Source organism: Callospermophilus lateralis, chromosome 3 (genome assembly GCF_048772815.1).
Source record: "Callospermophilus lateralis isolate mCalLat2 chromosome 3, mCalLat2.hap1, whole genome shotgun sequence".
Lineage (NCBI taxonomy): Eukaryota > Metazoa > Chordata > Mammalia > Rodentia > Sciuridae > Callospermophilus > Callospermophilus lateralis.
Genome location: NC_135307.1, coordinates 145,828,159 through 145,852,843, shown reverse-complemented (window position 1 = coordinate 145,852,843; position 24,685 = coordinate 145,828,159). Strand labels below are relative to the sequence as shown.

The window sequence follows — 24,685 nt, the reverse complement described above, 5'->3', positions numbered from 1 at the left end:
TAAATAAATTTGCAACCACATTTGTCATAAAGCTTTGTTGAAAACATTCCCTGCTGTATCACTGGGCACCTGAGATATGTCTTTCTTAGTTTTTTTTATTTTACAGGTTGGTGTTAGAAAAATGTTTATCCCTAAGAAGGAGTGGCGGCCTTCCTCCCTTTGGAAGAGTGACAAACTGATAATCTAGCATGCTTATCCCCCAACCCCAATTTCAGGAAACTCAGAACCAGATTTGAAGGCAGAAGGGACAGGGTTAGGTGGTAGTCAGCTAGGTTACTGACCTTGGGCAAGGGGTTTATCAAAATCTCTTAGTGTCTCAGTTTGTGGATGTGCAGCCACAGGGTGTAGCTATTTCTCAGACACGGTGAGGGGCTCATCTAAGTGCTCCATGTGCTAGGGTCACAGTCCAGTATGATTTTTATCACCAGACCAACGTCATGTTGACCCTTTGTTAATATATTTGTATTTTTCCTTTGGTTTTTAATTTCTCTCTGATTTTTTTTTTCCAACCTTTAGCTCTGATGTCAGTCACCTTAAGTTATCTCCTTGTTAATCACACAAGGAGATAACTCATAAGGGTGTTCAGGTTCTCTTCTTGCTCTGTATCCCTGTGTCTCCCATGCAGCATTCCAACTGTCACACCTGGTTTACCGTGCTAACACAGGCCCCACGTCTGTGCTGCAAGGTGGCAATGAGGGACAGGTGGGCTTCCTTTTAGCACAGGTGGATTCTTTAAAACACACAGTAATGGTGCCAAGGTGTTCTGATGGAATCCCCCTGGCCTGACACACAGAGCTGAAGAACACCTGTGGTCCATGTGACTGAGAGAAGGTGCTTCAGTTGCTCAGGGCTCTGGTTGTCCTCTGTCTCATGTGCCTGCAGGAGGGCACATTCTTGTATCTGGCCTCAGAGCATTGATGTGAGAATATCTTTGCTGGACTCCAATTTCAAGTTAAGCATGCATCTTTCCATTAATTCTGTCGGTTTGTTGGATGCATGTGCCTAGTTCCTACTTCAGCCGCACGACCAGCACGCTAGCCTCATACTAGAGGTTCTAAGCATAGAAGTTAACTAGTGAGATCAAAATAAACACACACAAACTCAATTTTCTTTTTATTTGACCAGGTCTGAGACAGCTCCCGCCTCTGGCTCCTGCCTCGAGCCACCAGGTGGGGCAGCGAGGTTTACACAAGACTAGCAGGAGAGAGAGAGGCAGGGCACGCCAGAGGATGGCCTTTTATTGGGGAACAAGAAATTCAGGGGAAAATTCCATCCAATGGGGGTTGAGGGGACAGCATTCCAAGGTCAGGGTCAGTGATTGGTCTCAGGGTCAATGGTCAGTCACACCCCCACATGGATGGGCTCTCGCACCTAGAAAGGGTGGGGATTAGTTCTGACACAGTTTAGCCGGAGCGCCTCACAGCCAGTCAGGGAGGTGCCCAATCACGTGTGAGAATGGCTTCCCACACCTACTGGTGACATTGATCTTTATAATCTTGTACTGAGGTGACCTTTGCCTATCCACTTGAGATGCCCAGTGCCCTTGGGTACCTGCCATTTCCTCCCGGCTGCTTGTTTTCCATGTGTTATAGTTTGGTTCTACAATGGAGAGAGACATATTTTTCTTGTGCCTTGCTTGGCACTGAGAATACCTTGAGCCTGTCCTTGGAAGTGGCATTGGTAGAATCAGGGACATAAGAATCTTGTGTACCAAGAAGTAAAGGAATTTAGGGAGGAGTTTCACACCATGTATTTTGTATTCCATGTGTTTTTTCCCTAAGAAATACCTGAATACTGTTTCTTTTTTTTTAATTATAGTTCAGGGGTTGGAACCCAAGGCCTCAGGCATGCTAGGCAGGTGCTCTACCACTTAGCCTTACCCCCATGTCCCCAGCCCAATTCTGTATTGTTTCTAAACTAAAAGAGTGTATATATATATTCTATATAGAGTTTGATAATTCATAATTGAGTCTTTTTTTAGTTTGCCAAATTAGTAAGTACAAAAGCCACTCACATACATGCTCAGTATTTTTGTTTTTTTGGCAATTCCTGACTTTTAGAATAAATCACAATTTGAATATTTTGAAAGTATGTGGAGAATGTCCTTTACATCTTCCTTTTCTTTTTCTCTTATTCCAGAAAGATCTGGGGTTTCTTCTATAAGAACATGGAATGGTCCCAACTCTAGTGGTGTGCTGGCAAGAGAGACTGTGAGGCTTGACTTCAGGAGGGACCCCTGGTGTCTGTCACCACAGGAGAGGGCCTGGCTGGGATCCCTCCTTATTCTCAGAGTGAGGGTCCCATAGCTGGAGATGGCTAAGGAGGTCCAGAGCTTGGAGAACTTCCCAGCCAGCCACCCACCCACCTGCCTGCACCCAGGTGGAATTCAGCACCTGGGTGATCCTGAAGTTGGCGTTTTGTTCTTATTTTTCAAGATGCCTATAATCTGAGAATGTTGGCATCTATGAATTTGTCTATGAGGGCATGTTTATGAAGTTAAGGAGTTAAAGGGGGAGGTGTATTTCTCCCTGTAGGGAAGGGAATTATATGGTTGTGGGTGGCAATGGCCAGGAAGCTCTACTGGTGAAGGGGTTGGTGGGAGCAGAGAGAGGGGAGAAGGGTGAGGTTCCCTCTACCTGTCAGTCCCCTCTGTTCCCGCCCATCACCACCCCTGAGAAAAACAGCTGCATGGAAATAGGACTTGGGTCCATGATCTCATGTTCCCACTCAACGAAATCCAGAGGTTTTGTGGAATGGTGGTCACCAGAAACTGAGAAGGGCAGTGGGGAGGGAGGAGGGAGCGAGGTTGCATAATAGGTACTAAAACAGAGGGAATTAGTTCTGACATTTTGTAGTACAGTAGGGCAGCAGTAGTCTAGAACAATTAAGGATATATTTCAAAAATAACTAGAAAAAAACAGTCCAAAGTTTCCTAAAACAGAAATGAAAGATGTTTGAGGAGAAATGGTAGTTGTTTTAATTTGATCATTGTACATTACATGCATGTTGCAAATTATGACATTGTACCTCGTAAATATGTACAAATACCATGTGTCAATTAAAAAGAACTAAAAAACATTAGCTAAGATGGTGGAGCACACCTGTAATTCCAGCTAACGGGGAGCCTGAGGCAAGAGCATCACTAGTTTGAGACCAGCCTGAGTAACTTAATGAGATGCTCTTTCAAAATTTAAAAAGGGTTTTGGGTGTAGCTCAGTGGCAGAGTACTTGCCTTGCATGCACAAGGCTCTGGGTTCAGTCCCTAGCACTGTTAACCAAACCCCTACAGCCAAAAGTAAATTTGAAGAAAAATAAAAAGACTGAAAACAAAATACAGGATTTTAAATACTCGTTTTGTGGCAAGACCTGACCCGCACCAATGTGAGACTATTACTAAGTGAACATATGTATTTCCTTTTATTCATTTTACTACACGCATTCATTTGTTCAGTGAGTATTTCTGACCAAGCATGGTGCCAGGGACTGAGGGCAACAACAGAAGCAAGTATGTCATAGTGAAAACCCTTCAAAGCCACAGAGACCATACCACTGTGTTTCACCTGCTACTCTGTACTTGGTCTAGGTTAACCTGCTACTTAGTACTCTGCTACTCAGTATTCATCTGCTATTCAGCACTCAGGGCTTAGGTTAACCTGCTATTTAATATTCTGCTGTTTAGTACTCACCTGATATGGTTGGAGCCTAGGTTAACTCACAGCTTTTAATCCTGTGACACCCTATTAGCTCTCCTAGGTTTGTTAGGGCGGGAGAAACAGGTCTTGTTAATCCTACTTTGTGGTCTTGAAAATCTGACACCAGTGCAGGATTTTGAATGTGAATCATTTAGGAGCCACCTGCTCCTGTGGTCTGGGAGTGAGGAGCTACTTTTCTTAGAGAGCACACAGCTCTCCTGTGTTCTTGCTTGGTGTCTCCTAGAGCAGTATATTGATGCATTCTTAAGGCCGTGCTAAAACTGTAGCTCTTTCTGTACCAATATCTGGAAATTCATGACAAGGTGTGGGAATACACACTGAGCTGCTGTTAGGGGAACATCTGCAGATGGGAATATGAGTTGGTAATATTAAGAGATGAGTTGTAAATACTGACCTTGAGCTGATCTGTGAATGCCTTTTGGGTTGTGGTGGTCCTTTGGGAGAATGTGGGTTTGCTGGTTTCAACAAAGATCTTGCTTGAGGGGCCTATTGCCTCTGCTGCTTTCAAGTGGAGACAAGGGGACTCTTCACAAATTTCTGATTGGATAGGTTGGCCAGATCCCAGGAGCTGTGCCTGGTACGCACACAGAGACCAGAATTCGAGCATCACCTGTGTTTTGACTTCCCAGTGTTCAGTGATAATCTGGAGAATGGGGGTATAGACTGATAGGTTTTCAATTTGGGCCTCTTCCATTCTGCCCATATGCAAGGAAACGCTATCTAAGATCTCACCTCTCATCTAAGAATCGACCCTCATTCCACATCAGAGGATCAGGGGCTTGATGGGAGGGGGGCCTGGCTTAGGGGCTCTGAGAAGGGAACCATTATGCAGGTTTGGCAAGTCATTCACTTTCACCTCTTTTCATTTGAAATTTTGTGATAGGTCAGATGACATAATTTGATCCCCCATGCTTTATTTTATTGTTTAGAGTTTAAAAGTGACTTCTATGTTTTTCTCAAATTCAATGGTATTTCTTTAAATGAAGAACTTCTTGTTTATTATATAAATTGATAATATATAGAGGGAAAAAAGGGAAACTGAAGTCAACACAGTAAAATTAACATTTTAGTTCTTCTTTGGTGTTTTTATTTTTTTATTTTTTTTTTCAGCCAAGAGATTTTATTGGGAGCTTCCTGAAGCCGGAGGAAAGGAGAGGCAGAGAGCAGAGAGAGAAGAGGAGGAGGGCAGAGAGCTCTTTTGTGTTTTTTAATTTCTCTCTCAGGCCTAGAAATACTTACGCATATTGTGTTTTTGCAAAATTGAGCTCTCACTGTATATATGCATTTATATCTGTCTCTTTATATCTCTTTATATTACTAAATCTTCACAGACATAATTTTCATGGTCATATATCTTATCATTGCCAGCTTTCTGTATGGTTGGGTATTTTGATTACTTTCTACTGTTTCACGACTAAAAATTACATTGAACAGCACATTCTTACTTGTAAATTATGAGCCATAGCTCAGATTATTTTATGGCATCCATTTTTGGTTCTAGAGTGGTTGGGTTACTATGAAGCCTGTGGGTGTACATTTAGACTGTCTTTCTTCACGTACAATGTAGCAGAGGTGCAGCCATGTAGTCTTACGTCAAAAAGGAAATGAAGACTCATTTTGAAAACCTGACCTCCTATTCACATTTGTCTCCATAAATGTGTTTTATTTGTATCAACTTGTCATTTTGGCCAAAGGTGTTTCCATGTACAATTACAGTCCTTACCCAGCAGCCTTGAGCAGTCATAAGTGGGCTCTTTAGTGGATAACAATATCACACTCAGCCCCTGCTTCCTTGGTTCCAGTTTTAAGATAGCTGGTGTGGGGGTTACCTTTCAGATGCTTTCCCCAGTTCTGTGTGGTTGATATGAGGACTCAGATGCCTCCTCGCTGGGTCCACGCTTCCTTTTCCTCTGCACACTGCATGCTCTCCATGTTCCTCTGAAGGGGATGTATCGCTTCTGACTTTCGGCCCCATGCACTTCCTTGGCTGCAAGAGTGGACAGGATAAGCCTCATTTGATGTCTCTTTCCCTTCTGCTCAGTCAGTGCCACCCTTACCTGATGTACTCAGGTTCACTATGTGACCACAGAGGTCTGTGGCTGCTGGTCCCATCAGTGACCAGTGGAGACTGACCGTTCTCTTGGGGAAGCTCCATGGAAGGCCTTTTCATTGTAGGATTTTAGAAATCAGTAAACCAAGGACTGCACAAATGTCTCCATTTTCTAGAAAAGAAGAAGCCCAGAAAGGGCAGGCTGTCTCGGGACTGGCGGGAGCGGAGGAACGCTATACGGCTTACCAACGAGCACACGGTGGAGACCCTGGTGGTGGCTGATGCTGACATGGTGCAGTACCACGGGGCAGAGGCTGCCCAGAGGTTCATCCTCACTGTCATGAACATGGTGAGTCTGGAGTTGGGGTCCTCATACCTGTGGGCTCTGTTTTCTCTTTGAGTAGTGCCCTGGGAGTAGATGTAGCATCCTCGCCCTCCTTGGGTGAAGAAGCGGCTGGCTTGGGGGTCGGAGCCTGTTGCCTTCTGGTCTCTGGGCATCTCAGCAGGCAGAGTGGTAGGCATCCTGGGGGAGAGCGTCAGCCCACCTCTCCTACCCCTGAGGTATTTAAGTGTCTGAATCTACTTAGTGATTGCACCACCTCTGGTCACCAGAAGGCTTCCTAAGACCCTTACTCTGTGTAAGACCCTGTTCCAGAGACATTCAGAATCAAGTCTCAGCCCCTGCTCTAAATATAACAATCCAGTGCAAGAAATCAAAATTAAACTTTAACTTCCTTTGTGTTGCATGAGCCTATAGGAAGAGAGGAGAGAGGCCATTTAATTGAGGGAGCCAAAAAGGAGTCACAGAGCTTGTGTCTGAACCAGTTTGTTGGATGGGGATAGAGAGAAATCTTCTTTACATGATGCATAGGCGAGGGGAGGGGCTGCCTCACAAAATATTAGCATTGAAGGCTCTTTGAAGGCATTCACCATCCACCTGTTGATCCATTTGCCCAGAAAGTGTTTTTGAAGACCTTTTAAAATCTTTGTCATGGTGTTAGGTACCAGGGATACAAATGCACAAAGGGCCTTTCCCTTGGAAGACAATAGCTTAGCAAGTAAGACATCTGTGCTGCCATACAAATATCTGCAGGGACCACTGGCACCCAGGTGGGGGGCTGGCTAGTGCTTGTCCTGAAGTGTGGAGGTCTTTGTGAAAGAGTTAACCCTTGGTTAGAGAGGAAGTCTGTGCTGGCCACATCAGGGGTAGGGAGGTCCCTCAGTGGGTATCGTAGGTGGACACCAAGAGGTAAAGGTACATTAGCACCATTTGGAGAGGGTAGGTGGTTTTATATGGTTGGAGCAGGGAGAGGAGAAGTCATAAAGATGTGGATGAGGATGTGGAAAGGGTATGGTGAGGGAGGAGTGGCTAAGACATCAGAGGGATGGGGGCTTTACCTTGAGGAGTAGGGCCACCAAAAAGTGGGGAAGCAAAGCGCCCAGATTGAGGTAGGGTGGAATGACCCAGGCTGAAGATGTCCTTAAATGACCGGGATGACGAGCTCTGTATACAGAGATCCAACTTGTGGGAAAGAAGTTGACTGTGACAGACTTAGAGAGGGGCCTCAGAGTAGCTTGGGCTATCCAAGGTCTGCATGTGGCAGCACTTTGTCCATGTTGGGGTATTGCTCTAAGGGTCCTCTGGGGTTCTAGAGGTGGATTGGGTGGGGCTGTGGGTAGGAGATAGAAGAAAAGCTGGATGAGCGTTCTTTTCCTACCACAGTCTAGTCCTGGCCATCATCTAGCTGGGGCTGTGGTGACTGGAAGCTGAGTGGCGTGCTGTGGCTTGCACAGAGGACACCAGGACTGAGTCTCATCTTGTGGGGAGGGGACCCCACAGGCCATTTCCCAGAGGCTGAAGAAGGCCCAAGACTGTGGACACTGCCAGGCCACACAGGTTGTCATTGGCAGGCCCATGACCATTGACCCAAGCCTCTTCCCTAACTGCACAAGGAAATGCATGTTGCTGACCTTCGTCCTGAGGAGCCCCCTGGTGACCTGCTGGTGGAGGGGATGAGCCCCTGTTTGTCAGGCTGACTTACCAGGCTGACTTCTCTGCCTGTGGGAAGCTCCCTCTGTCTTGTCCATCTGCATGTGGACTTGCTGTGCTCTAAAGCAGAGGTTCTTTCAGCAGGGCTTTGAGGGCAGCCTTGGTGTTGGGCTGTTTGATGGACCCACACATCTCCTCACATGAGAGGCCCTTTTGCAAGATGACCAGTGATGGACGCCCAGGGACCTGCCACTGGTATTCTCTTTTCAACATGGAGGCCTCTTTGCTCCTCTTCTTCTTCTTCTTTTTAATGATACAGTACATATGTAATATGAAATTTACTGTTGGAACCATTTTTAAGTTTAAAGTCCTAGATATTAAGTACCTACACAATATCTGGTAACCATCACCACTGCCTATCTCCAGAGCTTTTTCATCTTGCAAAACTGAAACCTTGTCCCCATTAAACAAAAACTTCCATGACAGGATTAGTGGCTTTATAAGAAGAAGAAGAGAGATCCAAGCTAGCACATTGTTCACTCTCGCCATGTGATGCCTTCTACCATGTTACAACGCGGCAGAAGGTCCTCACCAGAAGCTGAGCAGATGTAGTGTCATGCTCTTTGGCTTCCAGGCCTCCAGAAGCATGAAATCACCCAAGCCATGGTACAGTTGTAGCCATAGAAGAGGGATCAAGACAACTATTATGAGTAATGCTGCTATGAACATGGGTATATAAATATCTATTTGAATCCCTGCTTTCAATTTTTTGGGGTATATTCCCTGAAACAGAATTGCTCTTGTTAACTTCAAAAAGTTTTTAAAAATTAGACGACTATAGTTATATATAGTAGTTGGGTTCTTTTTGACAAAAATCATACATGCATGGCGTTCAATTTCAATCCACATTTCCTTCCCTCTTTCACTCCCTAACCTCCCCACTCTCCTTTTGCTACAGGTCTTCCTTTTGCTCATTTATTTATTCTTGATTGGTACTTTCTACATATTCATAAAGGTGCAGTTTCCTGTGGTATATTCACATTTGCATGTAACGTGATTTTTTTTTCAAATTCATTCCATATTTTCTCCTCTTGTTTAATTCCTAAGTCTTTGATCCATCTTGATTTGACTTTTGTGCAGGGTAAGAGGACTTAATTTCATTATCCTACATATGGATATCCAGTTTTCCCAGAAGCGTTTGTTTAAAAGGCTATCTTTTCATCAGTATATATTTTGGGTACTTTTGTCAGTATCACGTGACTTTAAGTATGGGTTTTATCTCTGTGTGTTCTATTCCATCGGTATTCATGTCTATTTAGATGCCAGTACATACTGTTTTTGTCTTATAGCTCTGTAGTATAATTTGAGATCAGGTATTGTGATGCATTCTGTATCATTCTTCTTGCTGAAAATTTGTTTATTCTGGATCTCTTATTCCAAATGAATTTTAGGACTTTTTTTCTAGTTCTGTGAAGAATATCATTGGTATTTTCATGAGGACTGAATTGAATCTGTATATTACTTTTGGTAGTATAGCCATTTTGCTATATTTATTCTGTCCAAGAACATGGGTTGTCTTTCCATCTTCTAAATCTTCAGTTTGTATCTTTAGTGTTCTATAATCTTCATTTTTAGAGATATTTCACCTTCTTGATTAGTTTGCAAAAAGTTTTTTAAGATTATTGTGAAAAGGATGGTTTTCCTAATTTCTTTTTCAGGATAATCTCTGTTGAATTATAGGAAAGCTATTGATTTGTAAACATTGATCTTGTATCCTGCTGTTTGCTGAATTCTTTTATCAGATCTTGATGTCTTTTTGTAGAGTATTTTTAGTCTTCTAGATATAGGGTCATGTCATTAGCAAAAAAGAGACAGTTTGGCTTCTTTTCCTATTGGTATCCCTTTAATTACTTTTCTTGCCTAATTGCTCTAGCTAGAGTTTTGAGAACTATATTGAATAGAAGTGGTGGATATCCTGGTCTTGTTCCTGATTTTGGAGGAAATACTTTCAGATTTTCTTCATTCAGTATGATATTGGCTTTCGGTTTATCATCTATTGCCTTTGTAATGTTGAGGTGAATTCCTGGTATCCCTAGTTTCTCCAGTGTTTTTAACATGAATGGGAGCTGGATTTTATCAAAGGCTTTTCTGCATCTATTCAGATGATCATATGATTCTTGTTCTTAATATTATTTAAGTGCTGAATTGCATTTATTGATTTGTGTATGTTGAACCAACTTGCATCCCCAGAATGAGGCCCACTTGATCATAGTATATTATTTTTAATGTGTTTTTGAATGTAGTTTACTAATGTCTTATGAAGGATTTTTGCATCTATGTTCTCAGGGATATATTGGTCTGTAGTTTTCTTTCCATGATGTATCTTTGCCTGGTTTTTGTATCAGGGTTATACTGGCTTCATAGAATGTATTTGGGAATGTTCCTTCTCTTCAATTTTGTGAAATAATTTGAGAAAGCCAGATATTAGTTTTCTTTAAAGATCTTATAGAACGTAGCTGAAAATCCACCTAGTTCTAGACTTTTCTTTGTTGGAAGACTTTTAATTGCTGCTTCAATTTCATTTCTTGATATTGATCTATTTAGGTTTTCTATATCTTCCTGGTTTAATTTGGTTAGGTCATATGTAACTAGAAACTTTTCAGTGTCTTCTACATTTTCCAGTTTATTGAGGTATATATTTTCAAAAGTTTTTAATGATCCTCTGGATTTCAGAAATGATCATAGTAATCTTCTTTTTCAGTACATCTCTAATATTGTTTATTTGAGTCTTCTCTTTCTTGTTAAATTGGCTAATGGTTCATCAATCTTAGTTTTTTGAAGAACAGATTCTTTCTTGCATTGATCTTATGTATTTTATTAATTTCAGCTCTGATCTTTATTATTGCCTATCTTCTACTGCTTTTGGAATTAGATTTTTCTGCTTTTTCTAAGACCCTGAGGTAGAGCATAAGCTTGCTTATTTGGACTTACTGCCCCTCTCTCTCTCTCTCTCTCTCTCTCTCTCTCTCTCTCTCTCTGTTTTATAATGAAGGCACTCAATGCTATAAGTTTTTCTCTTAAAACTGCTTTTATACTGTCCCAGAGATTTTGGTATGTTATATGTCTATTCTTATTTGTTGCTGAGTTTCTTGATTTCTTCTATGATCCCTTCTTTCTTTAAGAGTATTGTTCAATCTTTGTCTTTAGTCATTTATGTTATTTTCTTGCTATTGATTTCTAGTTTCATTTCATTATGATCTGATAGGATGCATGGAATTATATCATTTTTTTATTTTCTCAGATTTACATTGTGTCTTAGAATAGAGTCTATTTTGGAAAATATTCCATGATCTGCTGAGAAGAAGGTAAATTCAGCTGTTTGGGGGTGAAATATTTGGTTGATGTCTATTAGTTCCATTCAGTTCATGTATTTAGTTGGCAATATTTTTTATTTTATGTTTGAATGTCTTGTTTATTGATAAGGTGTATTGAAATCATGCAATATTATTATGTTGGGATCTATCTGGAATTTTATATCCTGAAGTATGTTTTTTAATGTAATTAGATGTATACAATCATTTGGAATGTATTGTTATATAATGTTATATAGTTATATTGTTATATCTTCTTTTGGATTTTTACCTTTTCCATGAAGTAGTGGATTTCTTTGTCTCTTCTGATTAATTTTTAGTAGAAATTGGCTTTATCAAATATGAGCATAGCTACTCCTGCTTGTTTGGGGACTCCATTTTCATGGAATATTTTTTCTGTTCTCTTGCCTTTAGCCTGTGGGTGTCTTTGCCTATGAGATGAGACTCTTGCAAATGGCATAGAGTTGGATCTCTCTCTTTTTTTTTTAAATCTATTTTGGTAATCTGTCTTTTAATTGGGGGAGTTGAGCCCATTTACATTTAGTGTTATTATGGATATGAATTTGTAATTTTTAGTCATTTTAATTTCTTTGCTTTATTAAATTTTGTCTTGATTTTCATTTAGTTCATTTAGTTGGTTACTCTTCTAGTGATCTTCATCTATTTGGAGACTTTGGAATTTGTTTTTTAAGTTCCTCTGTGTGCAGTACATTTTTGAGTATTCTTTGTAGTGGTGGGTTGGTAGTCATAAATTCTTTTAGTTTATCCTTACCATGGAAAGTTTTTATTTCCACATTGATTTTGAAAGAAAACTTTACTGAGTATAGCAATTTTGACTGGCAATTGTTTTCTTTTACAGTTTTGCATATCTCATTTAGGCTTTCCTTGGTTTTAGGGTCTGAGTTAAGACATGAGAGATGAACCTTATTGGTTTGCCTCTAAATGTGACCTGACATTTTTCCTTGCAATTTTAATGTTCTTTTCTTATTTTATGTATTAGTAATTTTTAACATGATGTGTCTTGAAGAATTTCTCTTCTGATCTTGTCTATTTTGGGTCTTATATGCCACCTGTATGTTGATATCTATCTCATTTGTGATATGGGGAGTTTTCTGTTACTATCTTACTTAAAATATTCCTGATGCTTTAATCTATATCTTCACATTCTTTTCTAGAGTTCTTGTATATCCAGATCATGATTTTATTTTTTTCTTTATTGCATAATGAGTATTCAAGTTCATACACTCTGTCTTCAAGGCCTGAAGTTTTATCTTTGAGGCATATATTCTGTTATATATGCAAATAATCTTTTGGTGATGCTTTCAAGTGAACTCTTAATTTGATTAATTATGTCTTTTCCAGGGGTTCTTATTGTTTTCTTTTCAATATCTTTTTTTTTTAATGGTCTTTCATTGCCTATGTTTGCTGCTTTATTCTTCATGTTTTTTTGGGGGTGGGTGGGTACTGGGGATTGAACTCGGGACACTCAACCACTGAGCCACATCCACAGGCCTATTTTATATTTTATTTAGAGACAGGTTCTCACTGAGTTGTATAGAGCTTCGACTTTGCTGAGGCTGGCTTTGAACTTGGGATCCTCCTGCCTCAGCCTCCTGAGCTGCTGTAATTACAGGCATGAGACACCATACCCACCCTACCCTTGTTGTTTCTCCTTGGGGCCTGGTTGTTGGTATAGGGATTTGTCTTCCCTGTTCTATGTGATAAAGTAATGCTATGACTCAGGGACTAAATCTTGTGTGGGCTTAAATTCACTTTTACTTGGTTGAGTTGTGGGTATTGCTCTGCAGCAGGATCTCCACTCTGTGAACTTGACGTGTCCCAATCACTTTCCAGCCCTTCTTAGAGGAAGGGGGGAGAATGGAATACACTAATGTTAATAATAGATGTTCAGCTTTAACCTAAATGTCTATAACAGTAATTGCCACTTACATAGGATTGGTGGGAGTCAGCATTTACAATTTAGAAACCTGAAATAGATCAGGCATTAGATAGCAGGTGTCTGTCATCCAATAATTAATAATCACAACAACATGAATAGGTTAGAAGTAACCTAAACTATATAATTCTATTTAGTAGGATTACAGTTTCTTATGTGAAGAAAAATAGGGTAGGAAGGCAAGAGAAAGTTCGAATTTAAAAAGTGAGCATAGGAGAGGCAGAAGATAGGTAGCATGTCAGTTATAGTGAAGGAGAAATAAAAAATTAAAAATATTTTCAAAATGAAAGAGGAAGAACGAACAGGAAAGAAAAGGGAAGAGATTGAAGTAGGGTAATAAGAGGGACAAAAACCAAATTGTAAACAAATAAGCAAATGTGTGTGATTAAAACAACTCAAACTCATGTATAATTACACCCCCTGCATGTCAAACCAAGGTTAAATAATAAACAGGTTCAGAGGAAAGCAGTTATTGAAAGTAAAATTATATGAAAATATATATTTTTTCAAACCTATGTGCAGAATGAGAACACCCCACCACACATACATCCACATAGAATTTTAAAGAATTAGCAAAACATTAAAAATTAAAATACAATGAATGATATTTGAAAAAATTAAAATTATAAAATAATAAAAGTATAAGAATATATTTTTAAATGGGGAATATGGAGAGAAAAAGAAAAATGAAAGAAAAAAATAAAGTCTTAATGAGAAATAAATTGCTTGTTTGTGCTGAGGTAGTCAAAACTGTTGGCAGAGGTGAAATTTTGTTCTTTGTATTTCTTTTTTGGCTTTGTAGCCCTTGGGTCGAGGGCTGGGAGTTGTTAAGTCCAACACCTTTGTGTTCCTCACTTAGATGGTAGCCATTGTGGCTAGGAGGCAAAGCTGGTTGTGGTAGATCTCAGCTTCCAGGCTCCCAGTACTGGATGGGAGGGACGGGGGGGGGGGGTGCTGACAAGGTGTGTATTTCTGTAGTGGGGGGCGCCACAGTGTTCTAAATTGGAAGTTGCAGTAGTTGGGCTTTGGTCTTGACTAAAGTTTGGAACTTTGTTGGTGGGTATTTGAGATTTGATTTTTGCTGCCTGCTGGGGTGATGCCAGTCTCTGCTAGATGCCAGGATTTCAAGGGCCTCTAGTAAAATCCACTTTTAGGATCTAGGGACTAAACCTCCACAGGTTTCACCTTCACTGTTATAAATTACTGGGTGTCTGCCTGGGAGTGCGGATGCTTCTGTGGGACCACTAGAGGCATCTTCCCAATGGCTCTTATGGAGCGCCAGCAACCAAGGGAGATTTCTCCCTTGGTGGCCAGAGCCTGTATCGTCCAGGTATTTTTCTGTGTGCCTTTTTCAGTCACTCTGGTTCAGGCACACTCTGGGGATTGTCCTAGGTGAATGCTGGCAACTTCCTTTATGGATTCCTAGTCTCCTTCTCCACTTGCTGTTGTGCAGCACTTATAGATGTTTCCTGCACCATGTGGCAACCCGTGTCCTCACCAAGTGCGGGTGTTTCCTTGCGTAGGAACTGCTTTCCACCAGTGATCTTGACTCCCACAAACTGCCCCTGGGACGAGCTATTTCGGGTTGGCTTTCACTGAACCGCTTCTCCACTGACCCTGCCTCCGTTGAAACCACCCTTCCTCTGTGATCCACAGGTTTGGCAGCCAATTTTTCTTTTCTTTATCTGCGGGCTGCCAGCCCCGCCGCTTCCCTCAGCATCCACTGCTACCACCACCGGCAGCCAGGCTGGTGCGTCTCTGGTGTAGTATTTCTTATATCATGAAGCTCGTGACTCTGTGTCTCTGTGGTTTCTTTTATAGTCCTGTATTCGGTTTCAGTGAGTTCCCCACCTCACTGAGGAACAGTCTTCCCACTTTGTAAATCTGCTGGAAGTGCACTCTTCTCTAACCTGCAGTTGTGTCTCCTGCTTTTGGTAACACTTCAGGGCTCTTGGGTCTATTTTTTAAGAAACACTTATATGAGTTCTGAGTTCTCCATTTTCACAAACCCAGTCTCCCCAGTACAGGTTAATGAAGGACTGCCCCAGTGAAGCCTGAGAGGAAGGATGGGGGGCCTGGCTCTGTACCAGGCTCTTCTACCTGCAGATATTTTCATCTTATTTTATTTTTTAATCATCCAATGTACAAATGTAAGGAATAAACATTCATTACATCAGCTAAGGTAATAATAAGGCATAGCTTCTGCTTTGATATTCATTTCCATAGCTTAACATCTGGGCATTTTAAGACAGGCTGGGAAGGGAGGGATGAGGATGATATATGGGAACACCCCTCTACCCCACCCTACATGGGCTGGAAGATTGAAGGGCAGAAAGATGGAACATTGTGTTCCTTGCTTTTTATTCAACACCCCCACTCCTCTTCAGCTGCTTCATAGTAAACCCCCAGAGGCTCAAGATCCCATTGCTGATGGCAACTATGGGACCACTCACATTAAGATTGGATTGGAACGTTTCCTCAGGAGGCCTGCCTGCTGTGTGTACAGTGTGGTGTGAGGACCCTCGTCGTTTCAGTGGTCTGTACTTGCAATTTGTGGCCTGATTGAAGCAAATGCAAACTGAGTCTGCAGACCGAGCACACTGATGCCTCTCCATGCAACCCTTTCCTCCCTGGGCCGCTACCCAGTACATAGGAAAAACACTTACCTTCTGACATGTCTTGTTTTGAACAAGACCGGCCTCCATCACCACCTCCTCTCTTCTCAATCCCTTAAATCCCAGTTTAGGAAATACAGAGGTTTCTCTCCTGCCTGTGGCTGCTTTAGAGAGGGATTCTGTGAGAAGTGAGATAACCTGTGAGCCAGGAGGAAGGGAACGGATGAGCTTGGGACACAGAGCCCTGTCATTAGAATAGCCCCCAGGAGCAGTGAGGAAGGACGAGGATGCTGTCAAGCCTTCTGTCTCCTCCAGAGAGGGTTTTTGGGGGCTGCAGGATTGAAGTAGCTCCGGCTTCTTAACCCCCTGTATTTGAAGGGAAACCTTCCAGAATTGGTTGCCATTTTCATTTCACTCCATTTCTTTCTGGGCTGTGGGAAGAGAATCCTTGGTGCAGATGGCTGGGTACCCACTGCCTTCCTGCCTTCCCACTTGGGTCTCTGTAGGCAGAGCCTCTACTTGCCCCAGTGTGCCACCTTGACCCCCGCAATGTGGAACTTGTCAGGGACCCAGATAGGCCCTGTCCCCAAGGCATATAATCATGTGCTCAAACTGTATTCCGAGCCAAGAGAATTTGGTGCCAAGTTTCATTCACAGTTTTCATAGCATCTCTGTGGCAGCATGTTAGATGAGTGTCCACTGCTGGCCCGGTCTCCCACATTAGAGAGGAGAAGGAAAGGGATGCTTGTGATGTGCCCCAGCCCTGCCAGCAGGCGGGAGCTTTCACATCACTGCTGCCTCCTGCCTGGTGACTTTTCTTTGTTATCTTTTTGCTAGTTGTAAACGGACAGAATGCCTTTATTTGTTTATTTGTATATGGTGCTAAAGATCGAACCCAGTGCCTCACATGCTAGGCAAGTACTCTGCCAATGAGCTACAGCCCCAGTCTGCTGGTGAATTTTGTTATTTTATACAGAAGGAAACGGAGGCTCTGAGGAATGACAGGGCCCATGGGTACCCTGCAAGGCAAAGACTTCAGCCCAGGGCTGAGGACCCCCATAGCACCTTGCTCAAAGTGATACCCACATCTCAATCCATTCTTTATCTCCCTTATGGCCTGAACTAACCACCATTGTTTCTGGCCTTGACAGCTGCTGGAACTTCCTTGGTGGGCTCCTCACTTCAATTTTAATTCCCGGGCTGGGGATGTGGCTCAAGCGGTAGCGTGCTCGCCTGGCATGCGTGCGGCCCAGGTTCAATCGATCCTCAGCACCACATACAAACAAAGATGTTGTGTCCACCGAAAACTAAAAAATAAATATTAAAAAATTCTCTCTCTCTCTCTCTCTCTCTCTCTCTCTCTCAATCTCTCTTTAAAAAAAAAAAAAAAAAAAATTAATTCCCTCTTGAATCCTTGCTGAAGAGTGGCCAGCAAAGTCTTCTTCCAGAAGAATTAGGGCTCTGTCACTCAGCAGCATACGCCCCTCTGTGGCTTCCCCTTGCTCTTGGGGCCCCTCCTGACTGTGTGTGTGATAGGGCCCACCACATCTCCTGCACCTCATTCTTTTCCCTATCTCAGCTTTGGCTTCCACTCTGTGGGCCACCTGTTTCTAAGGTACCTAGCTCCTCTGTGACCTGTGGCCTTTTCCAAGAGGGCTCTTCTGTTCTTTACCAAGTAAGCTTTTCTGTCTTTTAGGATACTTATAAATATCACCTCAGAGGGTCCTTCCTTCCTTCCTGGTCCCTCTAAAGAAGCCCACTCTGCTGTGTTGATCACAGAAGCCTGCTTTGATTTGGTAGTCCCTGTTTGGATTTGCAATTCCGTATTTATGTGCTTTTGAAAAAGAAATCCTTCTGTGGCAAGGTTTCTTTACACTCTTGAAGTTAGGCTGGTATAAAGTCAAAATAGTGTGTTATAACCGTAATTCTTATTAAATGTAACACCAAAGAAAGTATCTGTAGAATCTACACAAAAAGAAATCAGAGGGTATTTGAAAGTTTGACAACAGGAAAAAAAAATTAATATAAAAGAAATTAGTAATGCAGGAAATTAGGGACAAAAAAGTTATATAGAAAATAAATAGCAAAATGCGGAAGTTCCTCCTTTTCAGTAATTGTCTTAAATGTAAATGGATTAAACTTCCAAATCAAAAGATAGAAATTGGTAAAATGATTTTTTTTGAAATCATGATTCAGTGATATGTCTACAAGAAACTCACTTTAGATCCAAAGACAGGAATGGGTTGAAAGTGAAGGATGGAGAAAGATATTTTATGCAAATGGTGTCCAAAAGAGAACAGGGTGGCTGTATTCATGTCAGTAAAATAGACTTTAAGAAGGTGATGAGTGAAAAGGTATTAAATATTAATAAAAATTGATACAATAAATATAACATTTATACATGTATAAATATTTAATACACAAATTAATAAACCTAATATACCACATTAACAAAATTAGGGGAAAATCAAGAGTCATCTACATTGAAAAATAATTTGAAATTCAGCACCCTTTCATGATAAATTACTCAATAAACTAGAAATCAAAGGAAATACCTTACATTATGAAAACCCATAGCTAACACCACACTCAATAGTGAGAAGATGAAGACTTTTCCTTCAAGATCAGAAATAAGGCCATGATGCCCACTTTTGCTACTTCTTTCATTGTAGTTCTAATCAGAGCATTTAGATAAGAAAAAAGAAGTAAAAACTATCCCAATAATGAAGAGTTAAAAGGTTAAAATGATGCCTGTTCACAGATGGCGTGATCTTATATGTAGAAAACCCTAAAGCGGGCATGCTTGTGCTCCCACTCCCTACCCAGACAGACAGACAGACACACAAACATACAAATTCAGAATAACATCATACAAAATCAATTCCCACAAGTTCACTGCATTTTCACGTATGTTGACAGTATACAAACTGACAAGGAAAAACAGTTTCACTTACACAGCAGCATTGAAAAGAATAAAATCCTCGTAACCAAGATTTATGCACTGAAGACTATAAAACTTTGATTAGAGAAATCAAACAAGACACAAATGGAAAGTTATCATTTTCATGGATTGAGAGATTTGCTGTTTGTTACAATATAAATACCACCCAAATCTACAGATTCAATGATATTTCTATCAAAATACCAATGACATTTTTTTTTCTATTTCTGAAGAAAATGAATCCTAAAATTCATATGAAATCTCAAAGGACCCTGAATAGCCAAAACAATATTGAAAGAGAAAGAAAAATTTGGAGGACTCGCCCTTCCTTTTGTCAAAATTGGCCATAAAATTATAGTAATCAAAACTCTTTACAAACCTGTAAACCAATGGAATAATAACATATGGAATAACATTTCCATATATGATCAAACGATTTTAGACAAGGATGCCAATGTTGTCCAGGGGAGAGTCACAGACTTTTCAACAATTTGTACCGGGAAAAACTTGTTAATTTCTTTTTTAATGCTTTTATTAGTGCATTATAGTTATACATAATAGTTGGCTTCATTTAACCATGTATGCATGGAATTTAATTTACTTTAGACCCAGTGCCCCCACTCTTTCTCCTCCCTCTCTTCCCTATTCTCTGTCTTCTACTCTATTAGTCTTCCTTTTATTCATGTATTTCTGATTGGTCCTTCATAGATATCCATAAAAGTGGAATTCCCTATGATATATTTATACACATACATAGCTTGATTTTGTCAAATTCATCCCATCCCTCTTCCTTCCCCCTCAATCTCCTTATCTGCTTCACCTCTGATCTTCTCTTTATGATATCTGACCCCTCCCTCTTTTCCCCTTCCTTTGTTCTAACTTCCATTATGAGAGAAAACATTTGACCCTAACCTTGATTTATTTCATTAAGCATGATGTTCTCCAGTTCCACCCATTTACTGGCAAATGCCATTATTTCATTCTTCTTTATGGCTGAGTAAAACCCAATTGTGTATATATACCACATTTTCTTGATCCATTCATCTGTTGACAGGCACTTGGGCTGGTTCCATATTTTGGCTATTGTGAATCGCACTGCTGTAAGCTATAAACATTGATATGTCTGTAGCAATATAGTATGCTGAGTTCAGTTCTTTTGAATAAATACCACGGTGTGGGATAGCTTAATCATGTGGTGGTTCTATTTCTTGTTTTTTTTTTTTTTTTTGAGGAATCTCCATACTGCTTTCCAGAGTGGTTGTTCTAATTTGTAGTTCCAGGGGCAATGTTTGAGTGTCCCATCGCCCCTTATCCTTGCCAGCACTCATCATTGTTTGTATTCTTGATAATTGCCATTATGACTGGAGTGAGATGGAATCTATGTAGTTTTGATTTGCATTTCTGTGATTGCTAGGAATGTTTAACATTTTTTTCCATATATTTGTAGGCCATTTGTGGTGCTGCTTTTGAGAAATGTGTGTTTTGTTCTTTTGCCTTTTTATTGTTTTTTTTGTTGTTGTGATGTGTGTGTTTTGGGGGGAGGCTTTTTGAGTTCTTTATATATTCTGGATGTTAAACTGCTGTCAGAGGAGTAGCTGGCAAAGATTCTCTCCCATTCTGTGGGCTCTTTCTTAATGTTCTTAATTTTTTTTCTTTGTGGTGCAGAAACTTTTTAATTTTATGGCATCCCACTTATTGATTATTTGTTTTACTTCTTGAACTTTAGGAGTTTTTTTAAGGAAGTTGGCGCCTGTGCCAATATGTTGGAGTGTTGACCTTATGTTTTCTTCTGTCAGTTGCAGTTTCTAGTCTAATTCCTAAGTCTTTGATCCACTTTGATTTGACTTTAGTGCAGGATGAGAGAGAGGGATCTAGTTCTACACATGGATATTCAAGAAAACTGGATAATTTCATGCAAAAGAAAGAAGCCAGAACTTTGGTAGCATATGCAGATATTAGCTGAAATTATATTGAAGTCCTAAATGTAAGAGCTAAAATTATAAGAAGACCTATTGGAAAAGTTTTGTAACATTTGGTTTGGCAGTGATTTCTTGGATGTTATATCAAAGATACAGTTGACAAGGGAAATATAGATGAATTAAACTTCATCAGAATTAAAAAGTTTTGTGTATCAGAGGAATGGGAGAAAAGAATGGGAGAAAATATTTGGAAATCACATATTAGATAATATCCAGAACATATAGAGATCTTCTGAACCCCACAAATAAACAATCTGATTTAAAGATGTGCAAAAGACTCGAATGGACATTTTTTCAAAGAAGATATACTCATGGCCAAAAAATACATGAAAATAGGCTCAACATCAGTAATCATTAGGGATATAGACCACTTCATGCCCACTGGGATTGCTGTTGTAAAGCAAACAAAAACATCCTCAGAAACAAAACTAAAGATGGTAAGATTGTAGAGAAATGGAAACCCTCACCACTGCTGGTGGGAATGTAAAGTGGTATAGCTGCTGTGGAAAACAGTGTGGTTCTTTTGGGAGAAAACACCTATGTGATTTAGCAATTCCACTTTTGAATAAATACCCCAAAAGAACTGAAAACAAGGACACAAGACATTTGTACAAATGTGATCATAGTGGCATTATGTACAATAAACCAAACAGTGGAAGCAGCCCAAGTATCCATTGTTGGATGAGGAGATAAAATATGTCATATATGTACAGTGAAATACTATTTAATTTACAAAAGGAGGAAATTCCTGTAAATCTTACAACATGGAGAAACCTTGAGGACATGATGCTAAGTGAGATTAACAGTCATCAAAAGACAAATACTAAATAACTCCATTAATCTGAGGCAACTAGAGTAATGGAACTCTCAGACAGAAAGCCCAGTGGTGGTTGCTAGGGACTGAGGAGGAAGAATGGGGTATTAGTGTTTCATGTGTAAGGTTTCAGTTTTGCAAGATTACAAAAGTTTTGGAGATGAGTCAGGGTAATGGTTGTAGAACAATGTGAATGTTTTTAATGCCACTAAAATGTACCCTTAACAGTTTGTTCAGTGGTAAGTTTGATGTTACACATATTGTACTATAATTAAAAATACCCCTCCTACTTACTGTCCTTCCAATTTCTGTAAACTCAATAAAGTAGGGCTATGTCTACATTTATCACCGTACTTCATGTTCAGTATACATGCAGATGATCCAGAAATATTCGTGGAGTCGGTGAGTCTATATATGAGTGACAGGTGCCCTATACCAACATCCTTAGTAAAGGATTTAGCACTGAAGTCATGTTAACAAAGAGTGTACTTTTTAGATTCCCTGATAAATTTGCTTCTGAAAAGCCTTTTGTATTCCAAGAACACCCTGGGGATGTGGTGTACTGAACTCTGGCAGAACAGGTTCCTACACAAAGGCAATGACATGTTTACCCATGAGGTAGGCGATATGCCATGGGCAATCCTGTCAGTCCCTCTTGGTGCACACCTTGCCTTTGAAGGAGAGTGGTAGAGAAAGGAGAAGATAAAACCTGCATGGTTAAGAAGAACTGGAGAGAACAGCTGGCTGCTTAAGAAGGGCTTCATAGCCTTACCTGTTGCAGGAACTCCAAAGTGACAGAAGCAATGACTGCTATGAAAGCAGAACTACTGTGGTCATTTATTTTTGAAAATTTGTTTTTTATGGTGTTGGGCATTGAATCCAGGGCCTCGTGTATGCTAGGCAAGTGTCCTACCACTGAGCTACATCCCAAGCCCTGTGGTCATTTTTTGAGGACTTGTATAACCACGAAGAAGCATAGAAGGAATCTGGCAGCTCATAAAGTGGTCTTGTTCTTCAACAAGGAAGGAAGGAAGCTTTTTAATCCCTGAAGCAGGCAGCCTGGCCCTTGTCTCCATCAGAGTTGTTGATTATAAGCAACGGACTGGATCTGGACTAACTGATGTAGAACAGGAAAATGTATTTAGAGGTATAGAGGGAGATGTCCAGGATCAGAAGGAGGTCTAGACTACCAGGCTCAAAAATGGGGAGAAAGTTGGGGCAGGGGTTTTAGGGGAAGGGACTCGGGGAGATCAGCATCAGGCAACATCAAGGTGGAGGGCAGGCCAGAATCCAGGGCTGGTGACATATTGCTGAATGCTGATGTCCACCACTGGATTTCTGCCACCAAGTCTCTGTCCTAGGAATGTCTCCTAATTACCTGTATCCCTCCTTTAGAATTAAAGTCCTGGGAATGGGGGTGCATTTAGGGAACAGGCAGAATGAGTTTCAATTACCTTCAGATTCTATAGTGGGAATAGGGCCCCATCTTTCCTCCAGAGCAGACCCTGTGGGAGAAACCTCCAACTCCCATGAAAATAGCAATAGATGCTGTTTGGTCCCCATTAAAAGAAAAAAAAAAAACTGCAAAGTGTCTAGCCAGTACAAAGACTAGGGTATAAAAGAGGCTGACTCAAATGATATATGAGCCCATGATTTTACTTCTGTATATACAGAAATTTAGAAGAGGTATTTGTACTCTGGTAGTATTGTTTCCAGTAGTCAAAAAGTGAAAGCAATTAAGTATCCATTCATGGATGAATAAACAAAACATGACTCATACATATGCTAGATTATTACTCAGCCTTAAAAAGGAAATTTTTACAGATGCTACAATATGGATGCTGCCCAAGGACATAATGCTGAGTGAAATAAGCCAGTCACCAAAAGACAAATACTGAAGGACTCCACTTATGTGAAATACCTAGAGTCGTGAAATAAATAGAGACAGAAAGTAGAACGTTAGTTGTCGGGAGCTGGGTGTGGCAGGAATGGGGAGTGAGTGTTTAATGGGCACAGCATATGAGTTTTGCGAGATGTTGTTCAGGAGATGGTGGTGATATTTGCACAGCCATGTGAATGTTCTTGACTCCACGAACTGTAATGCTTAAAAGTGGCGGAGATGGTTTTAAGTTCTATGCTTTTTACCACAAAAATAAGAGATGTGTCGATTCTGTTCAGCTGTGTTTATTGCACTTAACATGAGCTATAGCCTCTTCTACCCTCATCTGGGAGTAGAAATGACTCCAGGTCTCATCCTCTTCCGGCTCCATAGAAGGAACAATAGGCAGTGTTCAACCATTGAGAAGGAAGATCAGAGAGCGATTAATTGCTGTGCAAAAAAAAAAAACAAGTGATAACAAGTGACTGAGGTGGCCTCTGTGAGATGTGACCCTTCACTTACAGTGGGTAGTGACAAGCTGACAAGAGGAGCCCCCCAGCAGGGATCAGCTTGGCATTTGAGTGCACCCAAAGGGGCAGTTCCTGGTGTGTGATGGGAGGATGGTGGGGACTGTGAGCAGCAGGCAGGCCATTACACCAGGGCATGGCCAGTTGGCTTTTCTTGGCATGTGGCAGGGAGCTGCTGATGGGCTTAAGCAGAGGGGCAGTGTGCACTGTGCACTGATGTCTGTTTTAAAAGCTTCTCCTAGAGCTGAGGCTAGGGCTCAGTGGTAGAGTGCTTGTGTAACATGCATGAGAACCTGGGTTCCATCCCCAGCACTGTAATGAATAAATTCTTTTGCCCAGCTCTTTTCCAGGGGAGTGGAGTCCTTCTCCTGGCACTGTGTCCCCAGCCAAGCCATGCAGCTATGTGGAGAGAAGGAAGCCTCCACCAGGCTGGTGCTGGTTTGGCTGCTGTGGATTTTGAAGATGTGTTGTGCCTTTTTTGCATATGTGACTTTAAAGAACAAATTGCAGATGGAAGCAGGTGGTGCGGACACCAGAAACTCCCTGTTTGAGCAGCCAAATTGGAAAACAGAGCCACTTGACAGAGCTTTGGTTGTTCTTAGCTTCCTTAACAACCATGGAATGGAATGAAAAACCTGAGACATTCCAGACAGGCTCTCTTTGGAGGAAAAATGACATCAATTTCACTTAATTACCATATGAAATAGACAACAAACCTTTCTCTGCTGACCATCAAAATTAGCACAGTGTTAAAACACTCACTGGTTCTCATACTCGAGGGGAGAGTAAGAAGCCCTGGGGGGTTTGTTCAACACAGATGGCCTGGCCACCTCCAGTCTCTGATTTAGA

General features: G+C 41.0%; 1 protein-coding gene across 2 annotated transcripts in view; it reads left to right on the top strand.

The window, feature by feature from the left end:
• Adamts17 (ADAM metallopeptidase with thrombospondin type 1 motif 17) overlaps positions 1–24,685 on the top strand; it is a 347,197-nt gene that overhangs the window by 57,369 nt on the left and 265,143 nt on the right. For both annotated transcript variants that reach the window (XM_076848849.2, XM_076848848.2), the window contains exon 4: positions 5,940–6,112. In XM_076848849.2, coding sequence (XP_076704964.1) covers positions 5,940–6,112 — 173 coding nt within the window. The remainder of the gene's footprint in view (positions 1–5,939; positions 6,113–24,685) is intronic.